Source organism: Protopterus annectens, chromosome 11.part0 (genome assembly GCF_019279795.1).
Source record: "Protopterus annectens isolate FY-2018-M chromosome 11.part0, PAN1.0, whole genome shotgun sequence".
NCBI lineage: Eukaryota > Metazoa > Chordata > Ceratodontiformes > Protopteridae > Protopterus > Protopterus annectens.
In genome coordinates this window covers 1,160,016,859-1,160,036,755 of record NC_056745.1, presented here as the reverse complement: position 1 = coordinate 1,160,036,755, position 19,897 = coordinate 1,160,016,859, and the positions used below count along the sequence as shown (strand labels likewise).

General features: G+C 36.8%; 1 protein-coding gene across 4 annotated transcripts in view; it reads left to right on the top strand.

Moving 5' to 3' along the window:
- RELN (reelin) overlaps window positions 1-19,897 on the top strand; it is a 3,085,913-nt gene that overhangs the window by 2,485,132 nt on the left and 580,884 nt on the right. For all 4 annotated transcript variants that reach the window (XM_044088524.1, XM_044088525.1, XM_044088522.1 and 1 more), the window contains exons 37-38: window positions 13,945-14,029; window positions 17,109-17,291. In XM_044088524.1, the coding sequence (XP_043944459.1) occupies window positions 13,945-14,029; window positions 17,109-17,291 (268 nt within the window). The remainder of the gene's footprint in view (window positions 1-13,944; window positions 14,030-17,108; window positions 17,292-19,897) is intronic.

Genomic DNA, 19,897 nt, shown 5'->3' with positions numbered 1-19,897 from the left:
ACCCAAACTAGTTGTTTCCCTGTTACTGGCACACTCTGTTTGGGTGGTTTAGGATGCCCATCATGGGTTCCCTTATGTCCATGTACAGCACTGGGTATCTCTTTCCTGTGCAGTGATACCCTACTTGCTAAGTAGAGCTCCCCCTTTTTCCTCAGCTCATCTGCAGAGCTGCATTCACTGTCTGCCAATCAAATTATAATTTCCTCAGGCAAATTGCTAAGGGCTTGTTCCCTCACCAAAAGGTCTTCCATCTCTTGAAAAGTGGTGACCTGACACCAACTCACCCACCTATGAAAATAAGTGTTTAACTCAGCAATATAATCACACACACTTTCATCTGCTTTGCATCATTGCTCACAAACCTTTTTTCTGTAAGCTTTAGATGTTAACATTCTAATAAACAGATTTTAACTTTCTCATACTCTAAACAATCAGTATCAGACAATTTAGAAACAACAGGTATAGCTTTACTATGGAGTAAGGGGGTAAGGGAATGAACCCATAGCCCTCGGTCAACATTATACTGTTTACATGGTCTTTAAATATATGAATAAAACTATCAAAATTATCACCTTCTTGGTACTGAGGAAGAAGTTTACAGACCTTTATTGCTTCTGGGTATTGGTTGCTCCCTTCCCCATTACCTCCATGATCCTGGTGAAATGTCAGCATCTCCCTCTCATGTTGACACTGCTTCTCATTTTCTTCAGCCTCCAAACACTGCAGTCTCTCTGATTATTCTAGTTCCAAACATTTGGCCTCCAGTTCAAGTCTAACTCCAGATGGATTTTCAAGTCCTCTGAGGAAAAGTTGAACTATCCTGTTTCTGAGAGCTGTACATCCCCAATGCCAGACTGGTTGTCTTCCTGGTTGCTGATCTGTGCTGCAGCTGTAATTAAGGCTACAATCATTTCCTCTTTAGTCAGGTTGGCATGCACCAGTCCTTTGGTTTGGCACATCTCAGCCAACTGGTTCCTTGTCTGCTTTCCATAATCCTCTGCTGACATCCTTGCCTGCTCTCTCTGACTAACTAAGCTCACAGAAAGTAAATAAATAAAACTATTGTAATATGAAACTGTGAATGTCTACTTTGTGGCTGCTTGACAGTACACCTTTTGTTAGTGACAACTGTTTACAGGCTACAGGAGTTCAATTAATATCCCACCACTGCTCACTAATATGTAACCTCCCTATGCCAGTAATCAAGGAGTCTGAAACCACACCACTGACACTGGAGAGGGACGTGCACTTGGAATACAAATGGATACACTCAGTATTTCCAGATACAGAATTCTCTGCATCAAGCACAATTTCCCTTAAGAGTATACAAGGCATGCACTCAGACCAGGGTCTGGGTGTCTCTGTCTGTCTCTCCCCAGGTCCCCATTAAGGCTCCCCACTAGCACTGTGAAACCAGTGCTTCATATCCCTGCCCCAGGTAGCTGACACACACAAACTCTTTGAGATTTAATTTTCACATACACACACCTGGGAAATGCTGGCACAGATTACCTGCTATACCAACTTTGCCCAGACTATAAGGTAGATTCACTGCCACCAGTCAGTTACTATAAGGCTCTTAAAAGGGTATACAATTATGCTGATTGAAGTTACTATTAATACAAATGGTAATGTTGACCAAACAGCAAGGCTTACCGGACTGGCCAGAGTTATTACCAAATAAATATGTGCAAATACTGTCAAAGCATAAATATTTTCTAAAAAGGACCAGCTACAATGAAAATTTTAAATATGTTTAATAATAAACAATAAAAGAACAATCTCTAAACTAAGCTTCGCTAAATTCCTGACTGAATCTAGGAGAATTACTATTCCCTAATAACTTACTTGATAGAGCAAGGTACAATGAAATATGTGTGCAGTCATTCTAGTCAGGTTCCCCAAAACAGAATGCTCAATACTCAGAGATTACACTCTGTAAAATATAATACTCAGAGATTAATCCCTGTAAAATACAATATCCAATATGGCTTGCAGAATGACCTCATCTGTCAGCTGACTGTATGTTTTCACAGTATCCCCCTTTGAAGCTGAGACAGGAATTTAGCATAGATGTCTACAGTACACTTCTAAATGTTTATGGCAGTGCCTGGGGTACCCCTCTTTTTACTGAGCTATTGAACAAAGGCTTCTTCCAGACCCAGCACCTGCAGTCCTGTTCAGCAAGTGGGGTGCCATTTTAATAGTTTAACAGCTCATTTATATTTCCCATATTTTTCTTAAAGTAAGCTTGCTGGTTAACCTCTGCTATCCCAGTATCCTCTATTAAAACATTTACATTTAATTCAGTTACAATAATACATGTACATTTATTTTCATTCCAGTCGAGTGTTCTGTTGATACATTTTAACACAAGCAAACCTCACAAATACATTTTCAGCACAAGCATCTATACAAATCAGTTTGATAAACAATTGCCATATAATTATTTACAAAATTCCAGCTAGTTGTGCTAGCACAAGTCATACATCCACTGCCCTACTTCTCCTGGCATGGCTGGCAGTACCTCTTATTGTCACGGTCCCTTCTTCTGAAAATGGCCAAGGGCAATTACCACAAGCTTCCTTACAGAATGGATTTGCTCACACAGGACAAGGTTTGTTTGATACTCTCCGTCCTTCAATTTATTCTAATCGATGCATGAATGACACAATTTTAAAAACCTTTTAGGCACCTGTTTTCTAAAGAAGTACAGCAGGTATTAAATGAGATTAAGAATCCTGCTTATAGGCAGCCATATTTGGATAAGTGGAAAAGATTTTTTAGTTAGTACCAAGCTCATTTCCTTGCTGACATGCCTCTGTTTTTTCATTATTTATGCGAGTTATTATCCTCTGAAATTTCTTACTCTTCCATAAAGAGTCACCTCTTTGCCATCTCTGTTTGTCTGTCCATGGATTCCCCCCTTTCTACTCTACCTCAAGTGAAACAGTTTTTAAGGGGTAGTACATATTTGTCCACCTGCAAGATAGGTGGCTCCTTCTCAGGATCTGATTTTCACACTGAAGAATCGTATACTATTCCTTCCTAAACTTCTCATGAGACTGATTTAAAATCTTTTTCTTGGAAAACAATATTACTCATTTGTCTGACTTCTGCAAAAAGTATATCTGAGCTACAAGCTCTTATGGTGATTCACACTGATCTTATCTTTCACGAAGATGGGGTAATTTTGAAAACAAACCCTAGATTTATGCATAAAAAGTGCTTTCAGATTTTACTTTGAGCCAAACTATTCATCTCCCAGCTTTCTATCCAGAACCAAAAAAACAGAGAGAGAATTTTACACACTCTGGATGTCCACAAGTAGCTCAGATATTACATTGACAGGACAAAACCCTTCAGTAAATTCTAATCAACTTTTTATTTCTTATGAAGTTAAGAAAAAGGGACAATCAGTGCTAAGCAGACAATTTCTAAATGTTTGTCTCATGATATTGCTTTTAGTTGCTCTCATCATAACAATATATAATTCCAGGCAGGGTCAGGGCCCTTTCTACCAAGGCTTTGGCTTCTTCTATGATTTTTTGGAAGGGGCTAGATTTTAGAAATATACTAGAGGTAGCAACTTGGTCATCTGTGCACACCTTTACCAAGCATTACAAATTATATTCTTTCTCTATGCCCAGAGCAGGCTTAACTAGGACTGTTCTCTAGGGGGCTGTTGAATTCTAATCCTTCTATCTCCTTCCTTTCTTTCTAAGCTCCATATTCAACCCATATAGCTTAGGTTACTGCACAATGAGCTTGTTACACATCTACTGTCATGGAAAGATTACTTACACAACTGCACTTTCTGAGAAAATTCTGTTTAATTTTTTTATCTGTTGATAAATGAACCTTTGTACTATCATTGTTGCTTTGTTAGTAAAAAGTATAAACAGCCAAAACTGGAGCTTAATAAAAATGAGGGTTCACAGTGCAGATGGATGGATGACATTGTTATTTAAACCACCCATCATGTGAGCGCTAGATGGCTCTGAAGTTATTAGGGAAGAGCCATGGATCAATTAATCTAAGATGGACCGTGGATGCTTATACCCTGGAAATGCCGAGTAGTGCATCAGTAACCTTTAGGCATGAGTATCACATTGTTGCTGTACCTGACCCAGCAGCAGAGCTCACAAACCCACATGTGCAGATGGGCTCACTGAGGACAAATGTTGGGAACACATGATGCATGATTACAGAGAGGGTGTTAATAATGAGAAATTCAGTGTACTGAAATTCCGACCTCAAAACTTCTAAGCAAGAGATGTGTGTCTTCCACTCAAACATCATCTCATCTCCATAGAAAGTTAAATAAATGACCCCTTTGGTGTTCTAGCTGAGTCTGCTTATTCTCTAGAACTGGATCACTTAATTGTATTAAATAAAGACATTGTTTGGACCTTGAGTTGACCTGCCTTCTACTGTGTCGCATCATCCATTCAGATATTAAGAAACAGATCTCTCATAGTCGCATATCTATTCATTCACCAGTCAAAGTACCCATTCCTCTAACAATAGTAGTGAAAAAAGGCATTTGATGTTTAATAGATAGGTGCCTACCACCTCACAGGCATTGATAATCCCCAAATAACACATTGCTAAAGGAAAACAGTATGTGTTAGTTATATGACCCACTGCTGTTACTCTATTTCTTGTATAATATAAAGCAAATATTTGGGGCTCCTTAGAGACAAGTCAGCAAGATTCTTGCTAGTTTAGTGATTGTCAGCCAAAAGCCTACCAATGCACCTGATAAACTTTGACTAATAAAATGGGTGACTATGGACAGATGGGGCATGCTTTCCATACTATCCCCATAGTATGAATTATTTCATCTGGGGGTACACCATTTTTATATAATGTGAACCATCCTGATGTTATCACATGGCACAACAGTATATTGTATGCCAGCAAGCAATGGACCAATCATGTTAATGTATATGATCTCCTGGTAGCCTATCTCTCCCTCCTTTTGATAACCAGTACTCAGGCACATGTTTGTCCCTGCTCTGCAGTTGGTTGCTAAAGCCAAGTTTATATCTTCATGGATAAAACCCCATATGATTCCTGAATGTGTATACAAATCATTAATCCCATCCTTACTGTAAGGAGGAAGAAGCCAGTGAGAGGAGTCGGAAGATGGTTTTACTTATTACCATTAAAGGGTCAGAGATAATGGGAAGAGTGAAATTCCTTTAATTCCGAGAGGACAACTCTGCTGTTAGCAGGAAACTGGGCATTGCTGAAGGGGTGAAATATACTAATACCAGTTAATATTTTCCTTATAATAAATAAAGAAGTCGCTACTATAGAACACGGTGAAGTGTTTGACTGCCCGAAGGAGTTTGGGAGTCAGGCACCAGTGGCAGATGGGACTAGCTGGGCCAGACGGTAGCAGGTCAGGACAAATGTTAACCCAAAGTGATATCAGGCTGTCCTTGATTTAGCTTTGAACAGTGCATCACCCAAGGAGATGAGAATCCTGCACTTCCAGCATTGGTATATTACTGTCCCAAGTTTGTCTGTGTGCATAAGCAAAGCATGCATGCACCCCATGTGTTCTTAGGAATAATGAAAAAACAAATAAAAGCAGAGCTCCTTGACGAAACACTCTTTAATTCTTGAAGTGTGATAATTTCAATACACTTTTCGTTGGGAACAAACCCAACTTCATCAGAAGGTAAAAAGTCAATCAACCATAAAACCGTAACCTAAGCAATATATACATTATCAAGTACTGAGCACACCCTTCCTGAATCCTGATTGAATAATTGATGTATTTTAAAAAGGATTCAGTTTACTAAAAATACAAGTTCCCTGATGGGAAATAACTTTGAAAAGTTTAAAAGTTAAAAAGTATATAACTTTAAAAGGGTGCCCAACCTAAGAGCACATTTATGGTTATGGAAAATAAATATAATGAAAGATAAGAAAATAATAAAAAAATAAAAAATAAATAAACGTAACATAGGTCTTGATGAAGGTATGATGTAATAGCACACAAGTGGTGTACCTAGCAAAGTGCATTCAATGCCCTGCTTTCTATATCGGTAAGACCGATAGAAAGCTTAAAGAAAGGGTTTATGAACATATATACAACATCAGGAACAACAATCAAGTTAATGCACTAGCTAGACACCACAATGAACACCTAGACCATGAATTTAAATTCAGGGTTATAGACCAACAAGTTAGAGACCCTAGGGGGGGGGTTATGATTCCCTAAAGTTGGAGAGAAAGGAACTTGTTTGGCAGCTTAGGACAAACGCCAATCAGTGGCCAGGAATTAATGAAACAAGCTCAATAGCTCGTATCTTGAGATTAAAAAATCTTGAGAGATAGACTTTTAAATCTAGCTCGACCTATTGATTAGTCACTGTACACATACATACATCTTCTGTTTATATCTAGGACTCCATGATAGTACTTTACAATACATCAAGGGTAGTCAAAAGGGGATATAAATGCAGGAAATTATGAATATAAACAGCTTTAATTAACACTGACAGGTTACACCGTTCTATTCAAAATAATTTCAAAAGATTTTGTATGTACTAGGTTTTTCCTTATAGTATTATAGTAAGTTAATGCCTTCATTTGAAACCAGGTAATTGTAACTATGAATGTTAGGTGCGCCTAGGTGGTCAGTTGACACTGGAAACACCACAAAATCCTGGTTTTAATATTTTATACAGGATTTTTTTTCCACCTTTTTCCACCTATTGCTTCAGTTATTGCTTCAAATGTTTAGACAATGTTGTGAACTTAGATACATATTCTTCACAATTTTCATGCATTGGTATGTGGTTCAATATGCTAAAATAGGTCCTTCATCAAGACCTATGTTACGTTTATTTATTTTTTATTTTTTTATTATTTTGTTATCTTTCATTATATTTATTTTCCATAACCATAAATGTGCTCTTAGGTTGGGCACCCTTTTAAAGTTATATACTTTTTAACTTTTCAAAGTTATTTCCCATCAGGGAACTTGTGTTTTTAGTAAACTGAATCCTTTTTAAAATACATCAGTTATTCAATCAGGATTCAGGAAGGGTGTGCTCAGTACTTGATAATGTATATATTGCTTAGGTTACGGTTTTATGGTTGATTGACTTTTTACCTTCTGATGAAGTTGGGTTTGTTCCCAACGAAAAGTGTATTGAAATTATCGCACTTCAAGAATTAAAGAGTGTTTTGTCAAGGAGCTCTGCTTTTATTTGTTTTTTCATAGTTTGACAGTCTTGGTTTTAGTATATTCGTTTGTTTGCGAAATGGAAGCAGGGAGTCCTCTTTTACGAAGCACTGACTCACAGGAGAGTGACGGGAACCTTACAACTTTGATCGGGTTACTAACTCAAAAGGTTGACCGGCTATCACAGCAAGTCGAAGCGGTCTCTGGAGTATATCGAGAGGTGCCCAACGGAAATAACACCACTGTTGAAGGAGGAACTAACAGGGTAACCAAGCAGGCTAGTGGAACTTTTGGAACTAACGTTCCGACTACTGGATTTGGTAGTAGCAACAACGGACTCAACCGGAGATTGTTGAACGGAACAACAAACTACAGCGAGCAGTCTGTTTCAACAAACGGGGTCCAAGGAACCAGGCCTTTTCCGAGGGAAAGGCAAACACCAACCATACCAGTGCTTGATACTTGGGTACACAGGGGATTTAAATTCAATAATAATGAACAAGATGACAATGCCACAAATGAGACGGAGGTAAGCCTTGATTTTGCAACCAGGTTGAACTTGTTTGACAACAAACTTTTTAAAGTTCGGAAGTTGCAACTTGAGGTTGCTTACTTCCGAGAATGCATTAGGCTAAAAATTGTGCCAAAGGGTCTGAGGCACTGGCAATTTCCAGCAGGGCTAGTAGAAGGATCCTCCTTCCACACAGCTTTAATAACGCTTTTTGATAAACATGGTTTAGAACTGCTGGGATTATTCTGTGACCAATATCAGATCCAGATATATGCACTACTTACTGAAATTAACGAACTCGACCTGGTTATCAAAAATGACTGTGATTATGAAAGGTATAAATTTGAATATGAAAGGTGCTTTGTCAGCATTGATGAACACCTTGTTAAACTCAATGCCACTAAGAGTAAAAAAATCAGTAGGGACCTTAAGGACTATAAAGATGGGAAAGCGTATCCCAAATTACCGGGTCCCCCCATGACCATTCCTGTGTCAATCGACCAAACGAATCAGAGGGAGGTCATGACTGAAAATGTAGAGGGTGGACTTGATGATGGAGAGGGAACAGAATGGGAAGAAGTGACAACCCACAATGGTGTACTCAAAAAAAACTGTAACAATACTAGAAGGAGTACAAGGAATAACCCCCAACACATAGGTAATGACACAAACGGGGGCTACCAGTCTGAGTCAACTGAAGTAATGTACCACTCAAAAAACTTCCAACCAGAAGCCCCAAACAAGACCACACAGAACAACAGGAAGAAGGGAGCCAGGAGGAAGAGGTGGTGAACGAGATAAATGACAGTAATAACGGTGATCAATCCCCGGACGGCCATTTGGACTGTAAAATTTTGTCAAATAAGGATGGGGATTTTAAAGTATATAACTACACTGACTATAACATCGGTACCGACACTGTAGAACTGTTGGCCAAATGTTATACCTTTGTCCCCTCGTTCCACTTCGACCTGGCACAAACCTTAATTGACTTAAAATTATTCACTAGAAAGTTACATTTTTTATTACTGATGGGTAATGAGATGAACGTCAGATCAGAATTTTATGTGTCAAGTGTATTTAACCCCCCACTGAATCCCACACTAGCCTTATTTGAGAAAGTGACAGAATTAGATTTCAGGAACCTCAAAAAACATAAAGTCAGGGGTAGCCATATGGCACCAAATATCAAAAAGGAAGAGAGGTTTGAACTGTCACTACTCAGAGAGGCACCCTTGCGACTGATGACACCTGACAAAGGGGGTGGGATCACTATAATGACATGCAGTGACTATAATAATAGAATGCAGAACATCCTCAGTGGTAACACATATGCAAGGGCATCCCTCAATGAAATGAATAGAGCCCAATCTAGGGTCAAGACGTTCATTGAGGAGTTATACATCGAGGCAAGGATTGATAGGGATACATACATTTATATGCAACAACTGGTATCTAGAACCCCAGTATTATTTGGGATCCCTAAAATCCACAAAAACATCAACAATCCACCTATGAGACCATTAGTGGATGGCAGAAACAGTGTAACTTATACCTGTGCTAAAGTACTTGATAGAATCCTTCAAAAATATGTGAAAGGGGAGAAACAAATAACAAAAGACTCATGGTCCTTTCTGGAATCTATCAACAATGTGGGATTCTTTCCAGATAGCCAACTAGTGACCATTGATGTAAAAGATCTTTATTCTTCAATTCCCCATGCTATAGCCATTGAATGGGTGACTGACATGTTAAGATTGTTGGGGGCACCACTTGACGAAGTATTATTGACGGGAGAATTGATTGACACTGTTCTCTCTTATAATTACCATATGTTCCAGGATGCCATATACCACCAGGAAATTGGGGTAGCTATGGGCTCCCCGTGTGGGGGCAGCATAGCTAACTTGGTGATGGCATTCTGGGAAAGATCCTTTGTATTCCCAAATAGAGTTTCAAACTCCAAACTAATTTTCTACACGAGGTTCCTGGATGACATATTTTTGTTATTCGAAGGAACCGACGTGGAAATTGAGAGAATGCTGATGGAGTTTAATAACTCCACTAACTTCCTGTCTTTTACATATAAATATAACAAACACATAATTGACTACTTAGATGTAGACTTGAGGAAGGATTATGAAAACAAAAGATGGGTATCTAAAATTCACCGAAAAGACACCTACTCTAACTCATTCCTACACTATTCTAGCTGCCATCCGAAACATCAGAAGAAATCGGTGGTAAAGGGCCAAATGGTTAGGGCAGCTAGAATGGTTAGTAAAGATACTGAATTTATGGAGGAATGTGACTTGTTGACTCAGTTTTTCTTAAAAAGAGGGTATCCCCTGAACTTCTTACAAGAAATTGTTGATGAAGTCAAGGTTAAAAGGACCCTGAAAGTCTACGTTCCTATATTGGGTAGGAACAAGGACATGCAGATTGACACTATTACACAGAACAGTAGGATAGGTGACATGACGGGTTTCTCATGGAGATTTTGTAGCACTTTCAATATGGATTCCCATGACTTATACAGAATAATATTAAAGAACTGGGACCTATTGTTAAGTGACAGCAAATATCGAATGTTACTACCAGACAGACCCCTAATAACTTACAAACGGGGGAGTAATTTAAAACAACTATTGGAAAATGATAGGCAACTACACAGAACCCAAAAGGGTATGTTTAAGTGCAACAAGTGTAAATATTGTCAATTTGTGGATGAGGGCTGTGATTTCCAGATAGGTGATTCGAGCTATAAAATCAACTTCAAGGCCAACTGTAATAGCACACAAGTGGTGTACCTAGCAAAGTGCGTTCAATGCCCTGCTTTCTATATCGGTAAGACCGATAGAAAGCTTAAAGAAAGGGTTTATGAACATATATACAACATCAGGAACAACTATCAAGTTAATGCACTAGCTAGACACCACAATGAACACCTAGACCATGAATTTAAATTCAGGGTTATAGACCAACAAGTTAGAGACCCTAGGGGGGGTTATGATTCCCTAAAGTTGGAGAGAAAGGAACTTGTTTGGCAGCTTAGGACAAACGCCAATCAGTGGCCAGGAATTAATGAAACAAGCTCAATAGCTTGTATCTTGAGATTAAAAAATCCTGAGAGATAGACTTTTAAATCTAGCTCGACCTATTGATTAGTCACTGTACACATACATACATCTTCTGTTTATATCTAGGACTCCATGATAGTACTTTACAATACATCAAGGGTAGTCAAAAGGGGATATAAATGCAGGAAATTATGAATATAAACAGCTTTAATTAACACTGACAGGTTACACCGTTCTATTCAAAATAATTTCAAAAGATTTTGTATGTACTAGGTTTTTCCTTATAGTATTATAGTAAGTTAATGCCTTCATTTGAAACCAGGTAATTGTAACTATGAATGTTAGGTGCGCCTAGGTGGTCAGTTGACACTGGAAACACCACAAAATCCTGGTTTTAATATTTTATACAGGATTTTTTTTCCACCTTTTTCCACCTATTGCTTCAGTTATTGCTTCAAATGTTTAGACAATGTTGTGAACTTAGATACATATTCTTCACAATTTTCATGCATTGGTATGTGGTTCAATATGCTAAAATAGGTCCTTCATCAAGACCTATGTTACGTTTATTTATTTTTTATTTTTTTATTATTTTGTTATCTTTCATTATATTTATTTTCCATAACCATAAATGTGCTCTTAGGTTGGGCACCCTTTTAAAGTTATATACTTTTTAACTTTTAAACTTTTCAAAGTTATTTCCCATCAGGGAACTTGTGTTTTTAGTAAACTGAATCCTTTTTAAAATACATCAATTATTCAATCAGGATTCAGGAAGGGTGTGCTCAGTACTTGATAATGTATATATTGCTTAGGTTACGGTTTTATGGTTGATTGACTTTTTACCTTCTGATGAAGTTGGGTTTGTTCCCAACGAAAAGTGTATTGAAATTATCGCACTTCAAGAATTAAAGAGTGTTTTGTCAAGGAGCTCTGCTTTTATTTGTTTTTTCATAGTTTGACAGTCTTGGTTTTAGTATATTCTTAGGAATAATGAAAGCCCAGATGAGTAGGGTCAGTAAACTAAATACAGATGATCTGAGGTTTAATGAGCAGTTAAATTAAATGGTTAATGGTTTTATAAATAGTGGGTATCACCAGGCAGAAGTTCTTAGAGTTTGTGAAGGGGTAAAAATGGATAGGAGAGTTTCCCTGCAGCCTATATTTTTGAGGGAAGTAGAATAGGTTGTACAAAAGGAAATTCACCCTAGTAAAATACGATATGTAACTACCTTCAGTGTGAGAACTACTGACATAAAAAAAATTATACAAAAAACTGGACTATCTTATTAGCCTTACCTGAGTTGCAGACTATTTTGGATAATAAACGTAACTTCTCTTATAGAAATGTCAGAAATGAAAAAGAAGGCTGTGTTATAAGGACTTTAATGCTCTAACTAAGCAACAAATAGCTATGAAACACGGAACGTAAGTGTATGAATTGTAGCTGTTGCAATGATATTTTAGAAGATAATAGTAGTGTGTTCACTCACCCTGTAACTAATAAGCAATATATATTTCCTGTCTCAGCCAACTAGCAATGTGGTCTACCTTGCCACATGTAAAATGTTTTTCATTTTATGTGGGGAAAACCACTAGAAGGCTGAGAGAATGGATTATTGAACATAAGTCAGATATAAGACGGAAGAATGATAAAAATGGTTTAAGAAGACATATTACAAGTAAGGGTGAGTACCACTGTTTTAAATTTAGGGTAATAGATGCAGTAATAAAAGGGACCAGAGGGGGTGATGTAAATAATTACCTTGAGAACAAAGAGTATGAATGGATCATTAGACTGTTTGCAGAGTCTGAACCTGGTCTCAATGACGCTGTGAGTATTAAACCTGTTTTAGTAAAAAAACAACAGAACATTTAATATGTTTTAAACAATTTTAAGAAGTAGTGTCATGTGATATGCTGGCTGTGGTTATGTGATGCTTGTTTTCTCTTATTTAAGGGATGATTATTCTGTGTAGTAGTATTAACATTGAGAAATGGTTGTTACCCGAAAGCTTTGCTTTAATAAAGTTCTGTGCTTGACGTTGGAGCGGTTTTGTTTCCAAGTTTATCTTTTCACAGGACAATCTAGTAATCTAGTATACCTGATGCTTTTATAGTGCAACCAGTGCTAGTAAATTACATAAACAGAGAACTGATGTGGAAAGATGATTGCTGTGAATCACTAATTTGGGAATTTTACATTAAACTACTGACCTTTTTTTGCTGTGTTAAGCTTTCATGTGATATCAAAAGTCCCAACATTAGACTAGTGGCACCTTCTGCTGGCATTCTACATGGAAACAAAATTCAGGACTTTGACTGCTGCTTGTATTATAAGAGCCTGTCAAAGTACTCATTGTAGAAAACACCACGAAGAAAACCAGTAAAAAACACACAAAGCAAAAGCCCAAGAGTAGTAAGTCCAAACGCCAAGAAATTGCGTGGCGAAAATAAGCGAGTTGTAGCAACTTAAAACTTTACCAGATGTAAACAAACTGTAGACCAGAGTCAATGGTCGAGACCAAGCAACAGAAACGTAAAAAATCCCTTTAACGCAAGTTTTATTGGTTTAAAAAGTTTAGCGTTTTCGCTCGAGACACAGCTCGAGCTGTGTCTCGAGCGAAAACGCTAAACTTTCTAAACCAATAAAACTTGCGTTAAAGGGACTTTTTTACGTTTTTTGTTGCTTGGTCTCGACCATTTACTCTGGTCTACAGATTGTTTACATCCGGTAAAGTTTTAAGCTGCTATAAAGTACTCATTGTGTATATGTGTGCAGTCCTGTGTATACACATCTTCAGCTGCCTACAGGAGAGATACAAGCTTGTTAAAATGAGGCAAGCAAAATATGTATGGAGGTAATTGAAAAAGGAATGGAATAGGTGGATGTATTAAGAGAGAGAAATGCAACACACAGTTTGTACATAAGTTTACCTGGACTTGCACCAAGTAAAACAATACTGTATTAACATGTTTCATTGGCTGAGGAAGTAAGAAATGACTCTGCACTTATTTCTTTTTTGTACAGAAATGAGCCTGTTCACTTTAGTAACACAATATGTGCATTTTTACTGAAAATACAGTGACTCTTAAGAATGGTGTACAAAATTATGTTTTTCTTTTTCTCATAACCTTTATTTTAGGAGGGACTTCGCATGCTTGTCTGCAGAGACCTAGACTGTACCAGCACATTGTATATTCAATTTTCACTGAAATTTATAGCAAAAGGTATGTGTGAGCATTACATTCTTTATAAACTATAACACAGTATAGGGACTTTAATTTTCTCCTCATCCGTCTCATCCTTATTTTAAAAACTGTACACAATTTCCTTTTTTTTTCAGTAAAATACCATTTGATAACTTTCTGCTTAAGAACCCAAGATTTCTGACACCAGTATCTGATGCTACAACTGAACATCACAACATATGGAAGAAGTAGGTCTGAATGTTTGAGAGAGCAAGGCCTTCAGTTAAAAAAATTTTAGTGAATTTGGTTGCCAGTAAAGATAACGGCATGGCTTTGCATTCCTTCCTTGACTTTCTAATATTCAGTCCTGCTGTCCTGCTTTATGTCATGTCTGCCTGCCCAGTGCCCAGACATGGGGGGCAACAGAGTGAAAGTACTGCCATCTGCACTACTAGAATTTCAATAGCCACACAAGTAACTGTTTAACTTTTATAAAACCCATTATCACACACTGACATTTAAGTTTCATTTGAATGCATCAGTTCTTAAAAGTATTTTTTCTTTAAAACTGATGCCCTAACTGCCATGCTGTAAATGATGACTACATTTAGTTGTAGCCATGATTTAATGACCTAACACCTGAAGAAAAGAAGGATTTTGTCTGTCTTTCTTACAATATTCAGTTTAAATACATTTGGAGACCAGGTTCACCGCCTCTTCCTACTCCATTTTATGTGCAGTCTGTTTCTAAGCCTCTTCTTCCCCAACTGCTGTATTCCTACTGCACCTGCATGGGCAGATTACATATTAGGTCATTATGGTATACAAGTATATACATCAAAAGGGTGGACCAACCTGGTTGCATGTCTATTTATAAACCTTGCACACAGTCTGATTCTGGCACAGAAACATATAACCCTTAGTAATGTGAACTAGTAAAAAGGATCCAGTATTTTAGTTTACAGTGATACCTACATAACTCTAGAGCTGATAAACTAAGTGCTAATAGTGCTTGCAGTACAGTAGACTGAATATCGTTGTGTATATCATGGGGTATCATCTACCAAAGTGAGTATTTTGCTGTTCATTGACATCTATAAAAAAAGGTGCTCCCTCTAGAAATCTTAGGCTAGGCAGTAAATTGTTTTTAGAGTCTCTAGTATGCTTTTCCTTATAATTCTGGAGGCTGGTATACAATTTACATAATTTTCCCAATATTGTTTCGAATAGATATTTGTGCCCTATAGGCATTTTTTTCAATACAGAGTATAGTTTCATTTAAGAGTGACACCATGACTGTTATCAAAGTTCTAACAACCAGTTTATTCACACCATAAACTATGAAGGTGTTGGCTAAAATAACAGAAAATGCATTTTAAAACCTTACTGGCAGGGGTTAATAGGACTGTTGTACTCTACCTTTTGTTGTTTGAGTAGCTTTTTCAGGACCTGCCCAATGTGTGTGTGTGTGTGTGTGTGTGTGTGTGTGTGTGTGTGTGTGTGTGTGTGTGTGTGTGTGTGTGCATGCGTGCATGTGTGTGTGTGTGTGTGTGTGTGTGTACTGGGTAAATAAAAATGACTTGTCCATTAAGTGTGTTCCATGTATTTATTTTTATTTTTTATTTTACATTTGTTAACCGGGCTAGTCCAGCTGGATACATGTCCATTTTCAGTGGAGGCCCGAGTAGAAAAGCTCCACTATCTAATGCAAAGTAACAAAAAGTACATTCCAAGTACATAGGCAGTTTAAGCTGCACTAATGCATAGTAACAAAAGTACATTTAAAGTACATAGGCAGTTTAAGACACAACTAAAATCAGGTATTCTAAATACATAGGGAATTAGAGACACATGTAAAACAGGCATTTAGGCAAGTTTTTCAGTAAGAGTATTCATAAAATATTAAATCTCTTCAGTACAGATATATACAATAATGACATACGTAATTAAGTAGTTTGAAGGCTAGAAAAGAGTAGAAAATAATAGTTTGTAGTTAATAGAGTCAAATTTCTTAGGTAGAAATGAAGGAGAGTTGGAGAAATAGAGTTGTTAGACAGTGCAAAGGATGCAGGAGAAGGTAGGTGGTATGTGTTCAGCTAGGGAAATTACACGAGCAAAGCCAGTGGTTGGTTAGAAAATGTTTTAGTTGAGTTTTAAATAGTGTGATAGAAGTTTGGGCTATAAGGTCTGGAGGAAGTTGATTCCAAATTTTACCAACTGAGTTGGAAAATATTGAGTCACCTGCTGTATTCTTTGCTAGAGAAGTTTGAATCAGTAATTTACTGGAGGAGCGAAGGGTTTTTAGGTTATTGTAAGGTTTTATCAGAGTAGAGAGCATAGGTATATTTTCTGGGTGGTGAAGGGCTTTATGGGCAATTGTAAGTTGGTAGTATTGAATTAGGTGAGGTAACTCAAGCCATCCTAGGTTATGGAGGTTTAGGCAGTGATGTGTTTTATATGGAGAGGCAGTGGCAAATTTGGCAATGTTGTAGTAGGCTGTTGTATGGGCAAAAGCTAGCGCAGGCCATCTAGACCTGCCTTTTCAAAGGCTTTGAAATCTCACTGACAACTATTTTCTTTTCATCACTAATTCTGACCTGTACCTGAAGAACACTCCACAGTCAGCTTCCAGATATTTTTAATAGAAAAGCAGAAAGTACTTTCATAAAAATGGCAAAAAAAGACAGTTCAGAAATGAAAGCTGTTATCAGGGAAACTGTACACGAGTGAAGAAGTGTGTTTTTTTGTCATTAGTGTAAAATGCGCATGATTTTGCCAAAACTTAGCATTTCAAGCTCAAGTATTCAACATGCAATCCCCAGACCACTATCACCTGAAGTATAATATTAAATTAGAGCAACTAAGATCCAGTACGGGTTGTAAACTAGTGATTCAACTCAGTTATGTAACCTCCAGAAATCTATTGGTATCAAAGATATTTTACCAGAAAAATGGACTGTTAGCATGCATTTTTAAATGACACACCATGTTCTGTAGTGTAGTATGGAATTCACCTATTGAATTATTTTACTAAAAAGTTATATGCTTTGAATTTTAAATGTATCTGTTTAAAACTATTCTATGTATTCTATTATGACTGCATATTTTCTTTATATAGGTACTCCTGATAGGTCCCATTCCATTCTTCTCCAGTACTCCATTAATGGTGGTATTACCTGGCAGCTCATAGATGAGTTCTACTTCCCACAAAGCACTGATGTCCTCTTCATTAATATTCCACTGCCATATACTGCACAGACAAATGCTACCCGATTCCGTCTTTGGCAGCCTTATAATAGTGGTAAGATCAGAGTCTTTTCCCTGTTTTCACACACCAGTGTTGTATGGTCCTTACTCCATTAACATCATCTTTTTTTTTTCTAAAAATCAAATTTCTACTGAAATTACACTCATATTCTTTATTAAGTTACTACATTTTAAAATGCTGCATACAACAAGGTAAAGAAAAAAGGTTTTGGGGGTGTTTTTCCTTGTAAATGTATTTTAAATGGTTTCAGCATAAAACTGTATTCAATGAGCTCTCAATTTATTACATGTTTCTATACAGAAAATATATGTCATTGTAAAGTAAAAGTAATGTAAAACATGATTATGAACACATTTGACAGTTTCCTTTTAATATTTCCTATAGCAAAGACATACGTATGGCATGGTTTTACATTAGAATTGTTGACAATGTATCTATGCAGCTTTAAGATTATGAATATTAACAGTGTTTTCTTTTTTATGACTAAATGAGAAACTCCTAAAATTGCCTTGTACGTAGTCATTATTTTAAGATAGTAGCCTCTTTTATCATTCAAAGTGTACCTCTCAGAAGAACAAAGTGTAGACTGCGTATTTGTACATTAGCACTATGATTCAGAAATACAGAGAGTAGCACAGATAGATTTATAATGCATGATAACTGTTTTCATGATTGCTTGACAAGATAGGATAAAATAGTGTATTAATAACTTTGTAAGATCATTTCCTTTGCAATGATGTTGAAACGCTTGACTATACGCACATAGCATACACACCCAAAAGCAAACACATGTAATCATGGAGACTGAATGAGACAAAGTAAAACAGATGTATTATAAAAAGAATGGAAAGCAGATGGATCTCAGAAGAAATGTTGATGGTCAGATTGCAAGCAGACATTATTTATTAGGATTCGCAGGATAGTTGTGTTCTTAAATGATGCAGAGTCTGTGGTTTGTGTGGCCTGCTCAACATGTGGAATCAATACACCTAAACAAAGGTAGTCTTTGAAAATAGTTATACAAGTTAGAAATGCTATAAGAAATTCTGAGATGTGCGAAGATTTTACGATACAAAGAAGAACAATGAGAAAAGGTAAGAGTGAAGTCGTCTATGGGCTAAAGCTGTACTTAACTTGGTGTACATTTGTCATGTTCTGTCAGGAGACCAATCTATGAGTTCATGTGGCAGTTGTGTGGCACATAACTGAGCTCGTAGATGTTTTAGATGTGACTTTGATAGCTTTTGGCCTTATCAGTGTACCAGTTTTCCATGAGAAAAAGAAGCCAGTATTTCTACACAACACAGCTGGAACATCCTGGTTAACAAATGGAAATAAATAAATATTTAACTGGCAAGCAGTGGATTTGGGAGAGTTTAGTGAGCTACGAAGTCATCTGCATATAGGTTATCTTATGTTAAAAAACATCCTGCAATTTAGTTCAGTTAGAACCTGATAGTTTAATATGTAAAATACATGGATATTTTATTTAAAAGTCCTGTAGGAATGCAAATAGCTACATGTAAAATATCAATGTAAGCTTGTCTCAAACTCTCATGGGAATGAGGCTGAGAGAAAAATACTTAATAGGCTAATATGAAAGTATCAGTATGAAGCAAAGTTAAAAGCATTTAAATGAAAAAATCAGTGATTACATCCCACTCTGTTGTTTTTGAAATGAAACATCTCATGTCTGCATGTTAAAGCAAACATTTCCTAGAATATTTTAGGTATTATGTTAAATCTTTTTCCTTACAATTGATACTTAAAATATATTAATTTTGATATATCACAAAGAATTATTAACAGGCTTATTGTTCAGCCCCTTTCAGTGTCATGATTCACACTGCACTGAGATTTATCTCTGAATGAAGGAATCGGATGTCTTTGGAAACCAGTTGTAATTCTGTCCAACATATGTAGCAGTCACTCGGAATGAATGTATGTCTTAAAATGGAAGCAGTGAAAGCCACATCACATTCACTAAAATGGGCATAACTATGTGAATGGTGTGGTCCGTGACCACAAGCAACAGCTGAACTCTGCAGTGCCAAGATTACCCGATTTATAAGTGGAGCCTGTGACGCTCTGCTCTAAATCTGGAGGTCACTTACTCTAGGTAATAGTGCGTAAGTGCTAATGATCATGGTTAAGAAGTGCTATGTACATTCACTGAGTAGGCATGTAACTGATAGATCAGGTAAGCACTGTACAGGCAACCGTTTCTCAAAAATCTGTTAACGTGCACTGCTGGAGAAGTTGTTTGACCGCAACTGAGCTACAAAATATAAGTATCTTTTGATTATTTTAACAGATTACTGTTTTTATAATTTAATATATATAAAGCACTTTGTCTATTCAGAATCTTCAGAAATCTTTTTCTGTTTAAAAACTTTCATAGCTTGTTGTCTTAGGCTATTGTATAAACTGAAACATTTACTCTGTGTAATTATCTCTTGGCTAGTGGGGGCTGGTTCTTTTGTGTTCTTGTAAAAAAAAGTTGTTGTTCTGGTCTTTGGTGCAGGCTGGAGAAGTTGTTTGACCCCAACTGAGCTACAAAATATAAGTATCTTTTGATTATTTTAACAGATTACTGTTTTATAATTTAATATATATAAAGCACTTTGTCTATTCAGAAT